The sequence below is a fragment of the Rhea americana genome, unplaced genomic scaffold, assembly GCF_003343005.1.
Source record: "Rhea americana isolate MKP2758 unplaced genomic scaffold, rheAme1 scaffold_37, whole genome shotgun sequence".
NCBI lineage: Eukaryota > Metazoa > Chordata > Aves > Rheiformes > Rheidae > Rhea > Rhea americana.
In genome coordinates, this window is record NW_028186501.1 from 1,957,061 (window position 1) to 1,976,249 (window position 19,189).

At 43.3% G+C, this 19,189-nt stretch overlaps 2 protein-coding genes across 7 annotated transcripts in view; one reads left to right on the forward strand and one right to left on the reverse strand.

Moving 5' to 3' along the window:
* Positions 1-9,053, forward strand: part of SHROOM1 (shroom family member 1) — a 42,578-nt gene extending 33,525 nt beyond the window's left edge. For 5 of the 6 annotated variants that reach the window (XM_085312747.1, XM_085312746.1, XM_085312744.1 and 2 more), the window contains 4 exons: positions 3,858-4,460; positions 5,242-5,392; positions 6,635-6,907; positions 8,454-9,053. In XM_085312747.1, the coding sequence (XP_085168873.1) occupies positions 3,858-4,460; positions 5,242-5,392; positions 6,635-6,907; positions 8,454-8,708 (1,282 nt within the window). In that variant the 3' untranslated portion in view covers positions 8,709-9,053. The remainder of the gene's footprint in view (positions 1-3,857; positions 4,461-5,241; positions 5,393-6,634; positions 6,908-8,453) is intronic. The other variant, XM_085312749.1, reaches the window with a different exon arrangement.
* Positions 9,054-17,559: 8,506 nt separating this feature from the next.
* On the reverse strand, positions 17,560-19,183 carry SOWAHA (sosondowah ankyrin repeat domain family member A; the record flags this gene model as incomplete). The annotated part of the gene is made up of 1 exon (XM_085312647.1): positions 17,560-19,183. A coding segment is annotated over one exon (783 nt), but the record flags the coding sequence as incomplete, so codon positions are not given.
* Between the last annotated feature and the right edge of the window lie 6 nt (positions 19,184-19,189).

Here is a 19,189-nt window from a genome sequence, read left to right on the forward strand (position 1 = left end):
CAATCTTTAAAACCATTTTTACTCTGCATGGTATGTACAAACATACCAGAAACTGAGCTGCTCTCTCTGCTGAGCTATGTCCTGCAGATATTTGAGATCATTGCTCCCCCATCTGGTCTCCAGCTAAAGCAGCACCTGGAATTAGCTCAGATATGCCCACGGTCTTGAAAAATATGCTTGCATAATGGTAATGGTGTGGGGAGGGGTTGTTTGCTTGTTTTTTTTCCCTTGGAATAAGATTACAGTGCAATTTACACATAACTAGAAAGTTTACATGATCACCCTCGATGTTTGTTTTGCTCATTTAGGAGTATTGGGAGAAAAGCAGCTGAGCTTTTTTTCAATGATGAAGTGGTGCTGACACTTGTGTAATAACCTCTATAACTAGATTTTCTCCTGTTACAAAGACGTGAATGGTTTTTGGAGAGCTGCTCATGTCAGTAAAAATTCTATTTTTATTTAGTTTTTAATATTTTGTTTAAGTTTCCAAGTTCAGCTGGAGGCTTAGGTCATGATAAATATAACCAAAAGTTCTGGACAAAATATTGTGACATGATAAATGTATTTGTCCATAGTTCTATGATGTATACTGGGGAAAAAAAGATACAGAATTCATTTCCTTGCTTATTAATTTAGATGTTCATCTATGGGAACTTGCTTTAAGTAAAGGTTTCATCTGTTTCAGATATTTTTTTCTCTTTTTCTTCCAGAAGAAAGTGCTGTTGAGCTAAGGTAGAAAATCCAAACTAGGATATGTTTGCATTATCAGTTACTTCAAAAAAAAAAAAAAGTTCAAACTAGGACCAGCAGAAAGAGCGTATTACGATTATTACCCACTCCAATGCTGTTCATATATCAATGGAAAAAAAGCTTGTTAACTTTAATTTTTTCATTCTGTATTTATTCTGCACATACAATTTTGAAGTCATTTTCATTGCTATTATCCATTTTCCCTGATAGTGGCTAGGGATGCTTTGTTTAACCTGCAAGATCTGATCTTAGCCTTTACTCCCTTAGCCTACTGATCTTGCCCTTTGCCACTGTAGCGAGGCCCTGAACATGTAAGGATAAGGCCAAAGGGTCTCTGATGTTTGCGRTGATTTTCTTAGGTGTCCCTTCATCTCTTCCTTTCATCATGTATTACTTCATAAAGATGTGTTGATCCGTAATCACAGTACTGCATCGCCATCTCATTGCTTAGTTGAGACATTGCAGGGAGGCATCCTGTTGTGATGCTGCACTGTTTCGCAGGGAGTATTTTTAGAGCTGTTTTTGATTAAAAAAAAAAAAAAAAAAAAAAAAGACTTTTCCAGCATTAAGTGTATCACCAGAACCAGCTGAGTCAAGGTCAAATTCAGTTTTTAATTTTTAATTGCAGTTAAAGGGTGTGCATAATAGATTAGGTATCTCTAAGCAATATTGTTAGTCATTATGTAGTACGAAACACGAATAATCTTTTCTTCACCAAGCTGACTTTTTTGGATGGAAGGCTAAAAAGGCTCTGCTGTTAAAGCTAAAAAGCAGAGTCTCTGCAAACCTGGAAGAAGGGCAACTACGGAAAGAGGTGGAATTTCAGAAACAGTAAGACTCATTGTTGAGCCAAAGCGTGGCTCAGTTTCACCACATGAAAAGCCTGTGCATCTCACCAGTGGGGCTTGAACTGAGTAAACACAGCTCAGCTGCAAACCGTCAAAGCACTCAAGAGAGCCCCAAATCTGGGCCAGGAAATCTGCCCAGACAAACAAATGCTGAAGATGTCATGGGGCTCATGGGATTAAATACAATAGTCCAAACATTTGAGAGCTTTCCTAGCACAACAAAGCCCACTCGCATTTTCCTAAATCTAGAGACAATTCCAGTGTGTGCGTGTGTGTGTCTTCACTGTGTATCCTGCAGTCTGCACTGGTTAAACTTTAAGTTCCKCATCACTGTCCACTGGCCTGGTCTGCTTCAGGAAAATAAAATGCTCATGTTCGTATCTCCACATAYGGCTTAGAAAAGACCTACATCATGCATAAAACCAGGGTTAGTTAGCACCAAGGGAAGACAGACTCTCTCCCAGCTCTATTGTTTTTATATGTGACCTTAGAGAAAGAGCTAAACAAAGGAGAACAAAAATTGAAGCAAATTCTTTACGCCTATTTAAAGGAAGAAAATATTTGCTTTGTGTGTACAACTTTAAAACTCATTTGTCAATTTAACTTAATTATATCAAGGTTTAAAATTTTTCCTTTCATCTGACCCCTGTAACTTTCTTCTCTACTTGCCCCCTCATAATCCTATGAGGTTATGAAAAATGTTGCTAGAGGAAAAAGTAGTTTGTGCATTCAATCATCATTAATACAGTAACATTTGCATATACGGATGCACTGAGTATTTTTACAAACAGTTGCATGTAAATATATGCATATTGTTTGCAAAAGATGAATTGCACAGATATTGTTTGCATCTTGTGTTCAACAGTACTCCTATATTCTTGCAAATCCTGGCCCTTATGTGTATTTTAAAAACATGTATCTATACCTRCTCTGTCATCATGAATATAATTATTTGTGCCCTGCGGGCAACAGCTTCTYCCATCAGAGATTTTTCTGAAATGTTTCATCAGAAAAATCAAAACACTAGATCAGACATGCATTAGCTCATCTCAAAAGGAGCAGTTTGATCCCAAAAGGATTAACTAAAAGGTTTCAATAAAACTTTTAATAGCCACTTTAAAACAGAAGCCATAAACAGTGTTTCTATGTTTGTATTCAGTTCACCTAAAGACAAAAAAAATTAAGAGGTCTTTTGTGATGAAGATTGAAATGCAGACTAGAGCATTGCTTAGATAGCTGAAGTGATTCTGGAGACAGTGACTATATAAACTTAGGCTCTTAATTTTGGGCTGAAACGTTGTAGCTATAGAAATAAGGTGTATGAAAAAAGACAGTAAAGGTTTGCCCTCATGTGATGCTGTCAATGCATTAAAAAAAGCCTGATGGAGAAAAAATGAAAATATTGGAGGAAGTTTCTTTTCGTAACGGGAGAAACTTAACCTACTTATACTTTTTTGTTTATAAGTGTAGAAAACAGATCTGGATTTTTCTGAAGTTCTAAATTTCACCAAGTAATGAAGCTGAGGCATTTCATTCTGTAGCATGTGTCTAAATAAAAAATATAATTGCACGCAATTTCTAAGACAGGGCAGTTGCTGAGAAGGTACCTGAAATTTCAGTCATGTCCCTGCCAAGGGCCATCACCAAACAAGAAGGAATCCCCGAACCAGTGACYGAAGAAAATTCCTAGGTCCTTCTGTTCTGGATGCCAGATAGAAACCTTCTCTTTGCTGCAGCGCTTTCTTCTTACTCCTTTCCGAGTTTTTGCTTTCTCAGCAGCAGCATGGGACCGCCTGGCAGCTCTCAGAGGCTGCGATCCCGACCTGGAATTGGCAGCAGGCTGGAGCTGGTGATCACTCCCCTCCACTGGCGGGCCAGGAGCAGCTGCCGCTCACTGGTCCTGGAGCGGGAGGGCTCCTGGCAGCCCAGCGCCCAGCACTGCTCCCAGGGCCGCGGGCTTGCGGTGGGTCCCCGCTGCCAACATGGGTCATCGCTAGAAAATGGGCGTTATTAGAAAATAAGATGAATGGGGATTCAGCTACACATTTTACATACTCCCTTTTCATCCCAATGTGCTATTTATCTCAAGCAAAATGAATAGCTCCTACAGAATAAAAATTTAAAAAACTTTTAATAGAAAGAGGATGCTAGGATTATAATGATAGTTAGCTGCAACTACTTAAAATATTTCATCTACAAAAGTATCTATTATAGAGAAAGTCTCTCAAATAAATGCAACTTTTGTCTTCTTTCTTATAGTTTCCATGATGCTGAGAAAGATGACTGTAAAAGTTATGAAGAAGATAAAGACAACAATATAATTGGAAGTTCATGCTGTCAGTTCAGTAAGGAGCTGATTCCTGAAACCTCTATTCCTATCCCAAGAAGTGGAAGCAAGGAAGATACTCAAGTGGAAAAGGAGTGCAGAATAAAATCTCTGAATGGCAATGTTTTAATAAAATGTCCAGAACAGCAGTTAGAGGCAGATGATCCAGTTGTCCCTCAGGAGAAAGTAATACGTTGCCAGACCACATTTTTATTTCAGGCTCATCAAGGAGAAAAAAATACAGCCAATGGTTTAGCTGCAAAGGAAACATCTGTGCCTACTGGACAAGATGATATTCTCCCAGAAAAAGAGAAATATCTACCTAAAAGGAGGCTGCAGTCTGCTGAAGACCAACGATATGAAGAACTTGCTATGGAGATCATTGCCAAAGACAGTTCTCTGGCTGATATTCTCATGCCTCATACCATTAGAAAAACTACTCTAGACTTGATGGAGGGTCTTTTTCCTATTAATATTTCTATGTTAGGTAAATCACACAGGAAAAAGGAAGATGTACAACCTGTACAGGAGAGCGAGTAAGTAGAAAAAAGTAATGCTCTGGTATTTCAAGCTATTTTAGCATACRGATATCATGTATATTCTTATACTAAGGCTTGGGCATCTTATTTTTGTTTCATTAGCAAAATGTTTTATTGTTCTGATTTACACGTCAAGAAATATCTCAGGCTATGGGTACATGACTGGAGAAGAGAAGCAGAAGGTAGAAACTTGGAGTAAGCCACACCACAATAGCTGTGTATAAACAAACAAGCTGTGCGTTTTGAAAGTGTGAGAAACAAGTAGGCTGTGCATTGGTAGATGGGCATTTAAGRTATGACAAATTTAGCCCAGTTCTGTTGGAGTAAATTTGCTGCTGTTCAGCCAAGCTATGTGGTTTCCATGCCACATCGTTTGCACTTTTTGCAAATCTTTTTGACAAGTTCACCTACTCATGTGTCCATTGCTTACAGAAGAGGGAGACMTGACTGGGCTAAGAACAAGAGCAAATACTGCTGTGCAAAGGTGGTGACAGGGCACCTTGCTAGCCATGCTGATATGATGGATATATTGTAAACAGTATGCCGAATGGCATGCATCAAAAGCACCATGACCCCTCMTAAAAAGGGACTATGACAATCCAGGGCTGCAAATCTTTTACTCCGTATCTTTTCAAAAATAAGAAACATTGTGGCTTTGAGAAGAAGGAAAAGTGATTCTGAAATAGATACGTACAATTAGAGAGATGCATACAATTATGAATGCAATGTTTGTGGACAGAATTCTACTCAACACAAATGTTTATCTTCTGTTCAATAGCAGGAAAGGTAATCAAGACCTAACAGAAGAGAGCCCTGAGACTGAACACAATGCCAAGGACAGGAACGAAGATCCTGTTTCTAAGGGGAACCAAATCCTGAATAAGAGTAGAGACAGCACAAATGACCTAGATGACATCACATCCAAGAAAGTAGGTAGATGACTATGAAAGGAACAATTGTTTCTTCACTGTGACAAAGATATTAATATCACATATATTATTGTGTACACTTTTATTCATGGCTTTTATGTCACTAATATTCTTTCACAGATAACTCTGAGTCATTTTTTTTCTGTAGGTAACACTTAAAGTCCTGACAAATTGGTATATTGATTATAAATGGTGGTATTTAAGTCCTGYGTGATTTTATTCAAATCCCTCCTCCCACATACTCATCTTCACCATGTCATCAGGGATGGGATGTACTGAAATAAGCWGCAGAATTAGTTATACATTTCCTGGCAAGACCAACTCCAGTGCAGCAGCTGACTCACAATTTAACTCTCAGATCTGTTCTCAAAATCTATAAAAGTCATTACAACTGGTAGTCTAAACTAGAAATGCATTTTACAAGAGCTGGAAGCAGTTTCTACTGTTTCAGTACATTTGTCTCTTTACTTCTATATATGAAGAGAATAAAGTCAGGTTGGATAAAATTGGATTACAATTCTACTGATAGGAATATGGTATCCTAGAAGAATAATACATAGCTTGTAGATTTTTTTTTTCTGTAGAAACCTGGCCATATTCCATCTCAGGTAATTACAATCTACCTTCCTGAAATTCTTCCTGCTGTGGATGTGGTGACGTTTTTCATTGCACATTGTTGAACTGCTGCTCCTGTTCATGTCAGCATTGRCTGATTTCCATAAAAGCTGATACATTTGTTCTCCCACTCTGATCTCTGGGCCTTTTTCTGTATTAACACTTTTGTATCAAATGGCCTTCCTCGCTTGGTTTACTACCCAGGATAATTTGGCTTACCTGAATCCCCTGTGAAATCCTCTTTTTCTGTGTAGATTTCAAATGAAATTTCAGTCAGTTCTTCTAAAATTTGATATAACAGAGCTGTGACTTCATGCTTATGTCTTAGAGCATACCCATGTGTAACTATGTTGTAATCTTTATTCCAGTTTATTCCTAACTCTGATTGGAAGCTTTCTGAGCTGGGGACTATATCTCCAGTTTAAGATGATTACTCACCCTTAAGAGCATGAGAATTAAAGTCTACTCTGGAAAATCCTTCCCCTGCTTTTTTTTCCCAGAAGCTTACAATTATTTTAAAAGTCTAAAATTTAGTAGAGATGGTGTGAGGAAAATTCATTCTCTTTAAGTAATTTGAATTCTCTCTAGCAGTAACAAAGTTTTCTGTTCCCCCCCCCCCCCGTGTAGATGGAACTAATTTCGAGCCTCCGATCAAAACTGCAGACCCTATGGGAGGAAAGGGAACTTGTCCTCTCTGAAACCAAGAAGTATGCAGAGCGTGGCAAAGAGCTTGAGGCAATGGTGCAAGATATCTGCAAGCCCAATGAGTTTGAGCGCTACATGATGTTCATAGGCGACCTGGAGAARGTTGTGAGTCTGTTCCTCTGTTTGTCCAGTCGTCTTGCCCGAGTCCAGAATGCCATGAGGAAGATTGATGGAAATACAGATGCTGAGGAGAAGGTGAGTGACAAGAGAATTTAATTTGTTTTGTTCACCTCTTTCAAAGTGGATCTATGCTTGCCTTCATTTGTCTGACAAATGGATAAACTATACTTAAATCTGAACCAGCCATTGCTTAGCCAGTTAGTAACAAGCCATGGGCTATGTTTCCACAGCTGAAGCAGAGCAGGCCTGTGGCAGAGGCAGCTGTGCAGTGTTGGAGACTGCAGGTGTGCTGTGTGCAGAGCGTATTTTGCTCTCTGACTCTGCATGAGGTTATGGCAGGAGCAGCAAAACCCTGGAGAGGGTCTGAACTAGAGAGGCAGCTTTTGAATGCTCAGACTGCTCACTGGGAAGTAGTTCAAAACCTGTGCTTTAGGATCCCTCCCACCCCCCCCTTTTTTTTCCATTGGTAACTTCAATGTGGTAATTACTGCCTTTGAAATCTTCTTTCRCTTAATGGACTTGTCTTCACTATATGGAGGAGGAGGAGGAAGGTATTGTCTTAACTTGAGATAAAATTCCCCACAGTTGAACTCAACTAGCCAATTGTGCTGGAAAATTAGATCTTTCATCATGTCTCCAGGAAATTTTTTCAGATCTGAAATATGCTTTTTTAATATAGAAGACAAGCCCAATTTATCCCARAAATCAGGACAGAAGAAACTCATCAACTCTTTTAAGCAACTTTTTCAATATTTTTAGCAATATTTTACATTAGCTTTGGCTAATATACACTTTGTGGTTTGGGGGGGATTGTTTCTTGAGGGTTATGTTTGTGTCTTCATAGTAAATAYATTAAAATAGTTAATTCGCTGCTTTGAATAATGTGCTCAATAAAGACTTGTTTACATGCCATCATTCTTATGAGTATCTCCCAGTCACCGCAATTGCTCCAGTGTCAGCAGACCAAGGCGTTCCATTCATTAAGGCCAACTGCCGTTTTCAGCATGCAAATAGTTACCATAGCTCTGTGCCGGTTTTATTGGCGTGGTCCTGAAACTGGAAATTTTCTGGCAATGCTACGTAGCCCTATGAAAACTATTACAGCTGAAACAGAATTAGCTAGAATGCAAAAGGTATTAAAATCCTGTAGAACAGGAAAGGCTTGATTCTTATGGATTTAAAAGAAACCTTTGATGAACAGTTACTCTCTGTATCAGAGTTATTGTGTTGCATGTAGATTTTAACAGCAGTCATTKGTTCGCTGATCACATGCAACTCTCAAACTACAAAAATTTGTGCCTGAAAGAGTTTCTACTTGAATAAAGTAGATACAACCTACTCTAAAATTACCAGAATTTTAAGAGTGTGTGTGTGTGWATGTTTTTTTTTCCTGAGAACGTGGAAGAAGTGAGCTTTGATGGGATTTACTGGTGTCTTTACCTTCAAGCCACAAGAGTGAGTAATTCAATCTAGAAAAAACTCATGTAGAACAGAAAGCCTACAACAGGAAGTAATTAAACTAAATAGACTGTAGCTTCCAAATGAAGATCTAGACTTTGCCAGAAATTATGAGTTTTCATATTGTGATGCTTTGGTTTTTKGTTTTTGTTTTTCCTATTAGCAATCACTGAATGAACGACACAAGCTCTTGTCTAGACAGCGGGAAGATGCAAAAGACCTAAAAGAAAATCTAGATCGTAGGGAAAGAGTGGTTTCTAGTATCCTTGCCAAATACCTGACTGATCAACAGCTCCAGGATTACAGACACTTTGTTCAGGTGAAGACCTCCTTACTGATTGAACAGAAGGACCTAGAAGAGCAGATTAAATTTCTTGAAGAACAACTAGAAAATCTTGAGAAAAGTATCCACCTCTAATAGCCAGCAACAGATCATCCACTTTTACACATGGTGATTTGTGACATTTTCCTGGAAATCCATATGTATTCATTGAACTTGGCTCAGTTTGATGAATTCTTACTTCTTACAATTCTGTTAGCACCACAGTATTGACAAGTGCTTAGATGATCTAGGCACACACTGGAAATGCTTTCCCCTTTCCATAGACCAACTGACAAAATCTTACAGTATGTAGCAGATTGCATTTTGGAAATGACTGATAGGATGTGTTGCTCCTATTAATTTGGCATATTCCCCCCTGCCTTGTTGTCTGTCCGTCTGTTCCCAGATTGACATAATCTCAATAAAACAATGGTATAAATATTTTCCTCTTGTGGGTGAGCTGAGTGTTTGAAAAGAAAGAGGATATGGGTGTTTGAATCTGAACCGGAGATTAAACAATGTCATAGTACAATATTATGGACGATTTCAGTGCAATTCTTGCACTCATTTAATGTTAACAGTCTCTTTTTATGTATATATATATATATATATATATGTATATGTATAACACACAGTAAATGAATATACTGTCATGTAAGAAAGCAGTCACTTCCTTTCCTCCGTAGCTGCCATCCGTGAGTCCCTCCTGGCTTCGTGTAATCAAGGTAGGCTGCTACCAGAAAACAACAGCAGTGATCTTTGGCATAGACTACGAAGAACTGACTAATGACAAAGCCAGCTTAAGTGAACACTTCTCAGACTGATAAGCTCTGCTCTTACTCCTGCACAGTCTATTTGCAAAGTCCTTGCTATTCTTTCAAAGCGTTTGTTTTTCAAACGCCTTAAGGGTTTTGTTTTTAAGAAGATTTTCACCACTTCTACCACATTGGTATTCCCAGGCAGCTCTTGTTTAGCATCTTTCCAAATGCTAAATTTATTGTTCAAGTATGTTACAAAGTGCAAAAAWTAGAAATAATTTTTACTGTTTTCCRAAAAGTCATGTGTATGTGCTCCTTATTCCTTTGTTATAAGTTTGAATTTCAGGCAAAGCAAAAAATGATACTGGTGATGAAACTGGAACCTCTTTACTGGCGAGCGAAGCAGAAACCGCCTTTCAAAAGCAGCAGTAGATCTGGAGGTCAGGTGGGTCAAGATTTTAATGCTGGTTTTTCGTTATTGATTCATTACCAATGGGCCAAGCCCAAGATAACGGCAGTAGCTCACATTGAGTGTAAGTCATGTGCAGCATGCCTGGCRCAGCTGCATGCTGGAACGTGGACTTCCAAAATCACAGTTTGATGTGCAAATACAAATAATGATTCAGTCTCATCCCATCTTAAGAGCTTTACAGAGGATCCTCTTTAACAGCTAGAAGCAGCCCTGAGCATTTGTGATACTGATGAAAGACTCTTCAGTTCCTCAAAATTGCAGCCATTACCTGCAAGAGGAAGGGACACGTTGCTCTGGGGAGATGTGTTAGCCACTGCTCTCAGCAGCATGCTGTGGTACTGGTGGAGTGGTAGCAGCTGTGCGCTGGGGAGGACGTCGCACCAGAGATGACAGTGCTACACTRCTCCTCATCAGCTGCTGTGAGAGGGAACCATCCAACCCTCCAGGGGATGTCTTTGTCAGTTTACACTGTTCAGTTAAAAAAAATCTTTCTCTAAAGCAGATCTCACCAATTTTGGAGCTTGGTGCTGCCTGGAGTATCCTGCTGTGGCACAGTGTGGCATGGCAGTCCCTCGACCACTTGTGTTCTCGGCTCTGCTTGCTGAGCTCAGTCCCCAACCTGAATAACTGGTGTCCTTCCAGCACTGCCACGTTCCCATCTGTGCTGCAAAGTCCTGTGGGGAGCAAGGGGTGGCAGTAAGGAGGCTTTAAAAACAGACCCTTTTGGAAAAGGTGAGAGGGGCTCGTATTTCCCCTATACTTTGGCAGAAGGCATCATCCTGTTGATTCATGAGCATTGTCATGACAGATATCTACTGCCTTGCTGAATAGCAAAGCTTTTACAAGAATACTGTGATCCCACACGGCTCCCTGCAGTTGTTGTCTAGCCCTATGTAGTCCGAAGACTGAAATGYGAGACGTGGGGTGTAAGTGCAAGTAACTGTTGGCCGTTCTAGGAAAGCAAGGAAATCCTGCAGATGTGGGGAGGGTGGAACTGAAACCCTGTGCAGTGCTTGTATGTTACTACTGCTGCGCCACCCCTCATTAACCTGCTGGCTGTGCCTGGAGTTTCCCTCACGTGCCACTCCTCCAGTGATGATAGTGCAGTTCCTCTGCCAGGCACCTGCAGATCGGGGAAGCCTCAAYGCTCTGATCTGCTTTCCAGCTGCCACCCAAGCCCTGGGAAGCAGGTGGTTTGCAGAGCTTCGGGGCCTTAGCAGCTCCCCAGTGCTGAGCCCTGCAGGGCCCCTTCTCAGGCAAAGAGGAGTGAGGAGGTGTTGGGGAATGCAAAGAATGAAGAGCTCCAGGGAGTGATCCTACTGCTGCCAGCCCTGACCCGCCTGTGCCACGGGCAACCACGACCAGCCAAGCTGGGGGCTCACCATGCTGTCTGCAAGCCTGATGCTTTGCAGCATCCCAGGTAGGAGGTAACCTGACCTCTCCACTAAGAGCAGCAGAGACCCGAAGTGAGGTGTCTGTACGAATTAATTGCAGCTCTGTGCAGTGAAATAAAAAATAAGAGTGCCCAGGAGAGGTAAAAAGGTGAAATAAAATGTTAGAGATTAGACCTTCCCCTTGGGAATGCTGGCTGTATTGAGGCTAATGCAATTTCAGGAATTATATCTGTAAGTTACTTGGCCTTCCACGCACAAGAAATGTGGGGGAAGAAACTGCAGTAGCTTATGTTCTGCTGAGCAAGTGGGCCTGATCTCTGAATAAAAAGATATTGCTTAGAGCCAGAGAGATTAGCCAATATTATAGGTGTGGGATAGAGCGAGAGGTCAGTGCAAATGGAACATGCATTATGTCCATTTGACAGTGTCTTGGCAGGAATTGCTGGAGTTGTAAAAGTAGCRGCTCATTTGGATTTTGATTCAACACCCACTGGGACATGTGGGAGTCGCTGCTGGATCAGGAGCTGCCATTTCAGCTGCTCAGGATGAARCTGAAAGGGTCTTTTTTAAACCAGGCCTCATTTCTTCACTAAAGTGTTATGCCGCAGGACTTTTGCATGTGGAGCTAATTAAGGAGTGGAAGGAGGCTGATGTAAATGTAATCTGCAAAAGATGTATTTGGTGCTTGCAAGAGCTGTGTTTAATAAGTAGATGGATGTTCTCTCTGCTTTGGGAATTCGTGGCAACTGTTTGAATAAAATTTTAAAAATAAGCTTGGAGCAAAGCTAATCTTCAATGCCCTGAAGGGATCCCACGTATACATTAAAGAATAATCATGCAGTACAAATTCTGCAGCTCCTGGGTTTAACAAAATGCACTCAAGAAGTAGCACATTAATTACTCTGTTAAACAAAATATCATAAGCATTCAAGGTTACAAGAGAAAATGTAAAATATCACATGAGCCATGAAGCTGAGTCATCTCAGATAAATCTATTGAGAGAAAGTAGAGGTTGAACTGATTGTCTTGATTTAGAGAATAAGATGGCACTTCTGAAAATGTATATAAATAACCAGGTGCCTTTCTAATAGGCTTCAGCCAATGAAAGAAGAAYGAGAGCATCCCAAACTATCTGAAAAAGAAACCACTTATGCACCAATCCCTTGGGAAATCCCGGCCCAGGATGGTACGACTGGTGGTTCCAGCATCTCTTCTGGTGGCTCAGGTAGCTCCTCTACCCTGAGCTCGAGGTAAGTGTCACCTAACGGCACAATGAGAAGCTCCAGCTGGAGGTAGGAGACAAACCGGCCTGAGCTACCTTCCCTGAAGGCCACAAGACTCCCTGAAGCAGGGAGCTGCATGCACACAGACAGCCGTGCTGGCAGGCATGAGCGGGGGAGCTGGGCTGAGTCCCTGGGCTTAGATCCACCTTGGCTAGCTGTAKGGAAAGGGGGGGGACCCCCCATGGAAGAGTGGGGGAAGCAAACGGCACAAAAGCAAACATGGTGATAAAGGCTCTGCATCTCACTGCGGTCTTTCACTGCAACCATGTTGGTGAGTCGCACTGGTGTGGCCATGCTGAGAGCATCCGCTTCACGCAGGGAAGATGCTGCCTGGGAAGGGAAAGTTTGCATGCTGCCAGGACCTGCTTCTACACWGGGAAGGTGTTGTGCCTACCCGTGCAGGTACATAACCTTTTTCTTCAGTGTAGCGAGGCTAAAGGCCCTTAGACGAATCTGGATGTGGAGGGACGGTTCGAACAACGAAGTGGGCTCAGCCTGCACCTCTGGAAGGGCAGTGGCCCCCAGGTTGTGTTTGCTGGGGGCACGAGTTGGTGCTTCACAGAGCACCAGGCGCTTGGGCATAGGGGCACTGAGGCCCGGCCATGGGTGCAGGGGTCGATGGCAGTGGTATGAGGAGTCACACGGGGACTCGGGAGCTGCGTGCCTGGGTGCAGGCTGGCTGCAGGCCTCTGGTGTTTCTAGAGAAATCACGGGGCCCTGGTCTAGCTCAGCAAGGGCTGTCAGCAGAGTTGTGTCAGTAAGTCCTGTAATAGGCAGCATCCTGAGTAGATCYGTTCAGGTGGCCAGAAACTGCTTTTTCTGGTGTATTTTTATTCCACTGAAGGAGCTGGTACAAGTTCTACGCATAGAAACACTCATTTCCTCATATATCCTGCATTTCCATCAGAAGCGTTCATCAATATAGCTTTGCCAAAAAATGCTTTGAGATGCAATGGGCTTTTTTTGTCCCTTTAGGGAAGTTAAGGCCAGACTGCTCAAGACAAGGGCTTCGCCACATGCTTCCAGCACAGGTCTGTATCAGAAGTCTCTGCAGGTGTGACAGTGTTATCAATGGAACAGGTCTGGGGAGAGCAAATATTAGAGCAGTTTATCTATCTCTGAATGCTTTTGTCTGAACTGGGCTGGGTTATTTGGCAATGACACATTTTCAGTGCTGGCAGCTGCATCAGCATTTGAAAGCATCTCCTGGTGCAACTTTCCTGCTGATGAGCTCTAGAAGGATGAGCCAGTGGCCAGGTACCTGCATTTCAAGCTACCTGYATCTGGTGCTGTTCTGATTCAAAGTTGCACACTCTAATCCCTCTTGTTCAGTGCTGTCACTGCTGCTGTCACAACGTGGTTTTGCCAGCAGGTTACAGGTTTCCTTGGCTTGAAAGATCAGGGAGGCGAATATGAGAGGAGAGAGAGGAAGACGGAAGCATGATCTTGGCRGTAGCTTCCCCACTGGGGTGAACAACCAATACTTGGGTGTTATATGCCATTTTTCTAGCAGTAGACAAACTTTAATGCACTGTTTACAGAGAGCAGCAGAAGCTGAGGCCAGTGTAAGAGCTAGGTGTGCTTAATGATTTGCCTTGTTTTATTCTCTTTATAAATCAGTGAATTAAACCCTGGAGCTGAACTAGTCAGTGAATGTTCCTCATTATGGTACAGAGCTTTTGATCTTTGTCTTTCCATTTTGTCCCCATTGCTCTCCCTCCGCAACAAACAACGCGCTGTTTGTGCCCGTGCTATGTAGGGGCCAAGTCCTTGATAATAACCTCTCAATTTGGAGTATCCCACACCAGGACAAATCACTGGAAAAAGCAGCAACTGTCCTGTTGCCATTTTACTCAGATTAACATGCAAATCAGGAGCAAATGCATGCAAGAAATGTAGGTCGCAGTGGAAATGCACAACGCAGGAGAAGGGAAGAGCCACAGGCAGGTCGAGAGGACTTTCTGAGTGGTTTCTCTGCCCTGGGGCTGCCCCTGTGGCTCCTGTTGGGCCCCTTTGCAGCAGGAGTTTTGCAGCAGCTCCTCTGCTGGACGCTGGCTTTGCGATGGGCACTTTCCACAGAGAGGTTCAAGACATACGTCCTGCTTGGACAAAGCGTGAGCTGCTGGGAGCTGCAGGTGCCATGAAAGTTAGGGCAGAGAGTATCTGCAGCACTTCCTCATGCATAACTCAGGGGTCGGCACTCCATGCAATGCCTCACCTCCTGGTCTGTGGCCTGCAGCCAAAATCCCACAAGGACACCTCTGCAGGACAGGACTGGCTTTCCCAGGACTCGYAGAGCAGAGGCACTTCCATTTGCACAAGGCTCAGGGGAAGGGAGCAAGGGCGGTCCAAAGAGCGATTTGAACCCAGGTCCGATTGCGTTGCCACCTTCTGATCAAACAGCCACAGCCCACAGGACAAAGTCTGTCCTTGCTCTCATGACTGTGGCTTGCAGTTTGTTTGCAGACCTCTTTCTCAGGACTTCAGTGCAGATTTTTGATCTGAGGTGCTTCAGAAATAGTTGTGCTGAGGAGGACAAACTGAGTTATCTTTAGAAAGACGGACCGAGCCAGGGTCAGACAGACATGAGCTTTGCTGATCTCCGATACTGATAAGCTAAAATACAAGCCCGCGTTATTTATGTAGGCGCTCCACTGAAGGCAGAACATTCACAAGCTATGGATGACTCTGCTCACCATGCCTACATAGCTATAAAAAAATCACTAATAATTGGGTACTTTGAAAAGACAAGGCAACCAGGGTGATACTTTCCATTTTACAACAGGAAAATTGAGATATGACAAGTAGGTAGCTAGTGACCAAGGTAAAACATAGCCCAGAGCTCTGCAGCCAGGCCATAGCCTCAAAAGGCAGCACTTGCCCAGTGCATGCAGCCCCGCAGCCCCAGCTCTGGTGTCTCTGTGAAAACACTGTGTGAAGGTATCTGGACCAAATTTCTCAGCTGTCATTCATTCATGTGAAAACACTACTGGGTTCAGCTGCATTTGGCCTTAAAACAGTGAAATGTAGGGAGAATCGATTAAGCTGATGGATTCATAAAACAAGATCAGCCTCAGGCTCTGCCAAGAAAACACTCCTCTGCTTTGCTGAGCGTCATACRCACTGTCCCCTTCGGAGCGTGAACTGGGACGTACAGGAACAGAACCCAGAAAAGCCAGAGACTGGTTTTACTTCAAATCAAAGGTAACACATTTTTGCAAGATTATAGTGGTTCACTTGCAGTAGCTCTGGGTATTTGTTTACACCTGCAGTYGAACAGCACTGGGTACACTCATCACAGCCTGCCTCAATATTATCTTTTCCTTACTCTGGAGGAGGAATGAGCTGAGTCACAGCACAGCCCAGGGCGACCGTGGGGGACCTGCGGATCGAGCTGGCTGCTCCCAGCTCTGCTCCTGAGCAAAAGCAGCAATGCCTGGTTTCCTCAAGGCATGTTGCAATGAAGCTTTTCCTCAGCTGCAACTTACTGCTTTTGCTCTGACACAACAGCACAGGATCAATGAAATCTTATCCMTGCTCTCCTCAGGGTGAAGTCACAGCCACACCTCAGTGTTAAAACACACATACCACCACCACCCCCCAACCTACATCTTCGTACTTTGCCTCTATGCAAGTAGGAAAAGCAGCACGAAAAAACAAAACAAAACAAAACACTCCCCCAAAACAGCTGTATTGTTTGAATATGTATTAAGCATTTATCCATAACTAAAGAGCAAATTTCAAAATAAGCCTGAGTCAAACCAGAGATTTTCAATTCACATAGAAACAGAAAGCTTTAACTACGTGGTGTCAGTGCTGCTGCTGTTCCAGAAGTAACACGAATGCACACACATGCCTGTTTGGTTTCAGCAGCTAGAGCAAAAAAGTGTTTAATGGCAGTAGAGCTGGAAAGAATTTTTAGTACAGAGCAACAGGTTTTTCTAGAACTCAGAGCCGATACACTGAAACACGAATCGAGGTTTAAAATGACCACACTGATCAATGGTCCCACCAACAGCTAAGCAGCAAACAGGAGGGATTTTTTTTTCCTTCTCCAGATGCAGACATTGTGAGGTCCTTGATCATTAACATTTGCCTGACAACCAGATTAGTTCAATATGGAAGCGGACAGAYGCAGAGTAACCCGTTGTCTTCCAAGAGCAGCAGGGTCAGGCCCCTCCTGGGGCCAGGGATCACGCGTGGATGGAAGGAGAGCTCCTCTGGGGACGTCACCAAGGGCCTTTCCAGAGCCACCCGGAGAGGGACAGGACGAGCCTCTGCCTTCAGTGCAGCTGGGCAGCGCGTGTTGCAGAGCGTTTCAGAGCAGCCAGTTACAGACAAAACAAGGAAGTACCAGGCTTAATTCAAGGCTGAAAAAATACATTCCTGAAGTCACTGACTTGGAAAGAACAGCAAGCATGCAAACAGGGCTTCAGGACAGCAAACTGAGCGCRTTGTGGGGACCAGAACGTCAGAGCAAACACAGGATCCTTGTTGTCTTCATCACCTCCAATTCGTACAGTCCTTAAACATTTCTTCAGGGAAAATATGATGGTCTAGCAGACTACTWAAAAGAGTCAGACAGTTTCTTTTCTTACCTCTGCCTCTACAGTTCAGATTAATTTTAACCAAATAATTAAAAAAATCTCATTGGAAGTGTTCACATAATCTCAAGTTCACATGCTTTTTGGAGCTACGTGTAGTATCATATATAAAACAACTATGTTATGTAATATAAAAGAAGAAGAAATGCAAGTTTTAGGTCAATGATCCATGCTGTTGAGATTCACATTGTTTTAAGTCATGCAGACATGCTGCTACAAAACACCTAACATGAAGTCCAACTTTTGTAAATATTTATTGTAAATAGACCAAAATCAAAGCTTAAGGTTTATAAGAAGAGAAGAAAAAAAAGTCATATATAGAAGTCTATTTTTTTTCCAGTTGRGTATCATGATATTTGCACTCTGAAGGATTCATTTTCTAAATTTTCACTTCAGTTTTCCACTATCAAATATCATGTTTTTATTCAGTTCTATTTAAGTGATTGAGCTCTTCTCAAGTTTATAAAAAATTCACAGTATTACCAAGATACATGGTTAGTACCACCTGGTCAGAGTTTTTAAGGAGGAGAAAGAAAACAAAAATGGAAAAAACCCAGGCAACAGCAGCAGCATAAGGTTAACCTCGCTTCCGACTGAGGTAGACAGGTTACAGCGTTTTGAGCGATGAGAGGGTTGGGTTTTTTTAAAAAACTCTTCATCTAATCAAAGGCTTTAAGCAACACTTAGGATAGTCATATGAGTATTTCCAACAGTAAGAAACTTTGTTTTGAAGAAGTTAAATACTACATGCACTTTTTAATAGAAATATTCTACTTCTGTTACCAAAATAATCAGAAACATCATAGAAAACTATGCAACTTTCCTCTAATAATTTAAGCCTGCAATATAAAAAGCCATTTTAAAGTACCTGGCTAGAAGCWTGCTGTTCACAGTGTAAAACAGACAATTCTTTACCCTACTTCTGCTTTTCAGCTGAGGAACACAGATGAAAAAGGCTGTACCTTAAGCATTTTAACCTGTCCATGCACAGAGATGGTTCTACTTTTTCAACCATTAAGTAGGAAGTTTGCGCTCTCCATTAACACAAGGGCATGTACAGCATTTATTCGGGTCCGTAATGTTYCCTGGGCTCCCTTTCTACAGGCTTCTGCAAAGCAGGTGTCATCCAGCGGCCTCTGGAGCCAGACCYGATCACCGATTTAATTAAACATCTGAAAACAGAGAAATAATAGAAATCCAGGCGCTTCCATGAAAAGCGAGAAAACCAAGGCCCCAGCTGCCCTCACTAAGCSACGGTGATTTCGCCAAGGCCAGGGCTAGTGGCTGAAGAACAGCTCAGACAYGGGCCTGCGCTTGACCACCAGCTCCTCCTGCTCCTCCTCTACCACCTCGCAGAGGGACGAGTAGGAGGGGAAGCTCCCTCTGGTCTTGGGCTTCTTCCTCGGGCCCGTGGAGGCAGCAAGGAGCTTGTTTAAGGACGACGGCTTCCTCARACCCTTGGTGAGATCGTAGAAAGCCATGTCATCTGATATGACCCCCAGGAAAGTGCTGGTGGAGCTCAGGATAGAGGCAGCAATCTTGGTGTTTTTCCTGATGGGCAGGGAGCGTCCCGTGCTGCTGTGGAGGTCGGGGTCGCCCAGCAGGCGCCGCACGGTGAAGGAGGCCCCGTCCTTCAGGTAGTGGTGYGGCTTCTTCCCGCTGTAGTCCCTCAGGTTGGTCTTGGCGTTGTAGCTCCGCACCAGCATGGTGATGATCTCCTCGCGGCCGTGCATGGCGGCCACGTGGAGCGCCGTGTAGCCGCCGTACGACTTGGCGTTGATGTTGACGTGTCCGCCGGCCTTGGTCGCCACCTCGATGATCTTCCCGGCCATGTCGCAGTTGCCGCACTTGGCAGCCCAGTGCAGGGCGGTGAAGCCCGACATGAAGTCCCGGCGGGCCGCCAGGCTGGCGTYGGCCAGCAGCAGCCCGTGCAGCTCCGGCGACCAGCGCCCGCCGGCGGCCTTCACCAGCCACCGGTGCTCGGCCTCCTCCAGCGGCACCGCYGCCGTCTCCTCGCCCGCCCGCTGGCTCTTGGGCGCCCGCCGCAGCGGGGGCGAGCGGGGCCC